The sequence below is a fragment of the Otolemur garnettii genome, unplaced genomic scaffold (assembly GCF_000181295.1).
Source record: "Otolemur garnettii isolate 467f Iridium unplaced genomic scaffold, OtoGar3 scaffold00075, whole genome shotgun sequence".
Taxonomy (NCBI): Eukaryota; Metazoa; Chordata; class Mammalia; order Primates; family Galagidae; genus Otolemur; species Otolemur garnettii.
Window position 1 is genome coordinate 289,370 of NW_003852470.1, and position 4,590 is coordinate 293,959.

The 4,590-nt window shown below is 47.3% G+C and overlaps 1 protein-coding gene across 7 annotated transcripts in view; it reads left to right on the plus strand.

Annotated features, from left to right (window-relative positions):
• Nucleotides 1-4,590, plus strand: part of TUBGCP2 (tubulin gamma complex associated protein 2) — a 34,962-nt gene that overhangs the window by 9,479 nt on the left and 20,893 nt on the right. For 5 of the 7 annotated variants that reach the window (XM_023515613.1, XM_023515617.1, XM_023515614.1 and 2 more), the window contains 3 exons: nt 1,100-1,326; nt 3,027-3,155; nt 4,314-4,487. In XM_023515613.1, the coding sequence (XP_023371381.1) occupies nt 1,177-1,326; nt 3,027-3,155; nt 4,314-4,487 (453 nt within the window). In that variant the 5' untranslated portion in view covers nt 1,100-1,176. The remainder of the gene's footprint in view (nt 1-1,099; nt 1,327-3,026; nt 3,156-4,313; nt 4,488-4,590) is intronic. The other 2 variants (XM_023515618.1, XM_023515619.1) reach the window with 2 other exon arrangements.

Genomic DNA, 4,590 nt, shown 5'->3' on the forward strand with positions numbered 1-4,590 from the left:
GGGATTCGAACCCGCCACCTTAGGTGTATGTGGCTGGCGCCTCAGCCGGTTGAGCTATAGGCGCCAAGCCTGTGCTTCTGTTTTTATTGCAATGTAAGGTTTCCTGAAGATAGTTTTTAAGTAAATGTTCACTATTTCTTCAGAAGTAGCTCTGTCTACCCATATGTATCTGGTGGATGGTGCCTTGTTTCTCTGCCAGATGATTTTCTTGCCATTTAGCTTGACCCAAACTGCTCAGTCCAGCAGTTGCAGGACAACATGCAGTGTTGGGACAGCCTGGTGGAATGTGAGCAAAGCAGATAGCTGTGAAACTCAAGGAGGCCACCAGTTAGAAAGTTTCAGGTTGTCTTTTCTGTTTTGTGAGGAGTTAGCAATGCCTCATTCAAGGCTATAGCGACTATTCAGAAGGTACTTGGTAGTTTTTGGATGGTCTTGTGTAAGCAGTAGCAGGTAAAAGAGTTAGCATGTCCTGTGGTTACCAGGGAGTTGGGTCCAGCAATTGGGGAAAAAGAAGAGCCAGGGGCCACCAGGGCCATGTTCAGGCTGCCCACATGATGCCAGCTCCTGGGCAGTGGTTTAAGCCTGGAAGCTGGACTGGGGGCAGGGGATGAGCTCTAGGAAGAGAGCAAAGCACCCCCCCCATTAGCCCCACCCACAGGGGAAGGAGGTCAGAAACTCTGAAGAACTGTGGGTTAGAGCTGCAGGTGGCCAGAATGGCTTGGTGCTGTTGGGAGAGGGACCCAGGCAGGCTGGGCAAGGTTTGTTCTAGACCTGTTATTGGCCAAGTTTGTTTTAAAAATGTCTTATTTGGCCAGGGATTATGGCTCACACCTATAATCCTAACATTCTGGGAGGCCAAAATGGGTGGATTCCTTGAGCTCAGGAGTTCGTGACCAGCCTCAGCAGGAGTGAGACCCCATCTCTACTAAAAAATAGACAAACTAGTCAGGCATAGTGATGCCTGTAGTCCCAGCTACTTGGGAGGCTGAGGCAAGAAAATCACTTAAGCCTAAGAGTTTGAGGTTGCTATGAGCCATGATACCACGGCACTCTAGCCCATAGTGACAAAGTAAGACTCTGGTTTTTTTTTTATTTACAGGGTTTTACCCTTAGAAGCAGTTTTCCTTCAACCCTTAGGAGAACACATGGTGATGTTGGCATCTCTGAGCTAAAACCATGAGTGAGTTTCGGATTCATCACGATGTCTACGAGCTGCTCAGCTTGCTGCGTGTCCATGGTGGGGATGGGGCTGAGGTCTACATTGACCTGTTGCAGAAGAACAGGACCCCGTATGTCACAACCACGGTCTCAGCCCACAGTGCCAAGGTGAGCATCTGCCCTGGGGCAGGGCCATGTGTGGTATAGGGGGGCATCCATCTCCTGGCAGCCTCAGCAGGGCAGCAGTGACAGCAGGCATGTGGCCCTTATCAAAGTTTCTCCTATGGTGTGTGCTCCATGGTGACTCTGCTCAGTCCTCAAAAGGAGAACTGGCTCTTATCTATCTGTAGCCAACGGGGAGGGAGATTCATGACACATGGGCATCCCTGTGGATGAAAAAGAACACTACTGGTATTAACCACTTTGAAATACCTTTTGAATATTATTTCTGTAGTTAAAATAATATGTACTTCAAAGTCACAGATCGGCTCAGCACCTGTAGCTCAGCAGCTAGGGTGCCAGCCACATACACCAGAGCTGGCAGGTTTGAATCCAGCTTGGGCCTGCCAAACAGTAATGACAACTGCAACCAAAAAATAGCTGGGTGTTGTGGCAGGCACCTATAGTCCCAGCTGCTTGGGAGACTGAGGCAGTAGAATCGCTTAAGCCCAAGAGTTTGAGGTTGCTGTGAGCTGTGACACCACAGCACTCTACCAAGGGCAACAAAGTGAGACTCTGTCCAAAAAAAAAAAAAAAAATCACAGATCTTTAGTAAAAGATGATTTTTGAATTTGAACTATATCTTTTAAAACACAGCATGCTCTGAATGTGGTAGCTCGCTCCTGTAATTCCTGCACTTTGGGAGGCAAAGGCAGGAGGATCACTTGAGGCCAGGAATTGAAGACTAGTCTGGGAGACATAGCAAGACCCTGTTTCTGAGAAAAAAAAATTTTAATTAGCCGGACATGGTGGCAGGCACTTGTAGTTCCACCTACTCAGGAGGCTGAGGCAGGAGGATGGCTTGAGCCCAGGAGTTTGAGGGTGCTGTGAGCTGGGCTGACACCATGGCATTCCAGTCTGAGTGAGAAAGTGAGACTTGGCTCAAAAAATAAATAAATACACATAATGTAGCTTCAGTTATTTAGCAGGCAATGGCACAAGGGTGATCAAGGGTGATTGGATGGAGTAACTGAGTGTAAATATAGTTATATTTAGCTTATTATAAAAAGAACATTGTAAATCATTGAATTAAACACTTCTGAGCCTGTACATAGTAATAAATTCCAGAGGGAATAGCGTTGTTTTTTTTGTTTTTTTTGTTTTGAGACAGAGTCTCAAGCTGTAGCCCTAGGTAGAGAGTGCTATGGCATCACAGCTTACAGCAACCTCCAACACCTGAGCTCAAGCGAGTCTCCCGCCTCCACTTCCCAAGTAGCTGGGATATAGGCGCCCGCCATAACACTGGGCTATTTTTTGGTTGCAGCCATCATTGTTGTTTGGTGGGCCCAGGCTGGACTCAAACCCGCCAGCTCAAGTGTATGTGGCTGGTGCCTTAGCTGCCTGAGCCACAGGCGCTGAGCTGGGGAATAGCGTTAAATGCATAAATGGACATATAAATTACTAGGAAGAAATGTAAGTGACATCTGATCCAAGGCTTAAGTAGCATAAAAGAGAAATTGTAGAAGAAAACATGGATAGGTTTTACAAAATGTTTAAGTGATTTTTGGGGGGTCTATTTCAGAGATACGTAATTATTGAGACTACCTAGTTTAACTCTATTTTGGCTTTGCGTTTAATTTTCTTGAAGTTTTCTTGTGAAGTGCTAGATTAATCATTGACATTGAATTACTTATGTTTGTGCTTTTAAGGTTAAAATTGCAGAGTTTTCTCGTACCCCAGAAGACTTTCTAAAGAAATACGATGAACTCAAATCTAAAAATACAAGGAACCTTGACCCACTGGTGTACCTATTGTCAAAACTTACGGAGGACAAAGAGGTAAGTGCCTGTGCTGGCCCTCGCGCCACACCTGCCTGGGCAGGCAGGAGAGGACATTGTCTTAGTGTCTCTGGAAGGTGGTGGCACATGTTCCGATGGAGCCTGTGCCACAGAGTGTGTCCTATGATGCCCCTCCTGCCTGCTCTCACTCCTGCACTCCTCGACTGGTCCCAGCCTCCTGTTAGAAACACTTGGAGGGGCTCGGCACCTGTGGCTCAAGTGGCTAAAGTGCCAGCCACATACACCTAAGGTGGCAGGTTCGAATCCAGCCTGGGCCGGTCAAACAACAATCATGGCTGCAACCAAAAAATAGCCAGACATTGTGGTGGGTGCCTGTGGTCCCAGCTGCTTGGGAGGCGGAGGCAGGAGACTCGCTTGAGCCCAGGAGTTGGAGGTTGCTGTGAGCTGTGATGCCATGGCACTTTACCCAGGGGGACAGCTTGAGGCTCTGTCTCAAAAAACAAACAAACAAATAAAAAAAGAAAGAAAGAAACACTTGGAGGTTGCTAGGCATATATTCAGAATGAGAAGTAACTCTGATGGGTGTCAATATGGGAAGTATCAACAGTCGTGACCTCAGGCTGGGCAGTCCACTTTTCCAGGGAATGCTGGGTTTCTTCCTATTGCATGTTACTTTGAGATTAAGAAAAGTACATATCTGGGTGGAGTTGTCCACCAGTGATGTGTTAGAAGTAAAGGGTGCAACTGTGTGCTTCTGGATCCCCAGCACAGATAGAGAAACGTGGTTGGTGCAGCCAGGGGACCTGAGGGTATAGTGCAGAGTGAAGTTTGCTTCTGGCAGCAGGGTTGGGGATTGACTTTCAAAGGAGACTGAGGTCCCTTCCCTTGTGTTTTTGAGATAGGACAGGTTAGGGTTAGGGTGTGAAGCACATGGAGACCATCCATAGCTACTGAGCCGATATAGAGCCCTCATGTCCTTTGTTTGGTGGTTGGAATTAGAAAAGAAGGAAGGGGTGGCGCATGTGGCTCAAAGGAATAGGCTGCTGGTCCCATATGCCAGAGGTGGTAGGTTCAAACCCAGCCCTGGCCAAAAACTGCAAAAAATAAAGAAAGAAAAGAAAAGAAGGAAGGCTACCTATTCTGATGAGACACACCCAGGCTGGACTGGGATGAACACACAGCTTTGTGTATTTTCAGACTCTGCAGTACTTACAGCAGAATGCAAAGGAGAGAGCTGAGCTCGCAGCTGCTGCGTTGGGCAGCACTGCTGGCTTCAGCATCCCTGCAGCAGCTTCCAAGATCTCCATGCAGGAGCTCGAAGAGCTGAGGAAACAGCTTGGCAGTGTGGCCACAGGATCCACGTTGCAGCAGGTACTGTGTCCCATGCATGTGCCAATGGATGGACGTGTTTCTCTGCCACTTACTAAAAATGAATTTTTTTTTTTTTTTTTTTTGAGACAGAGCCTCAAGCTGT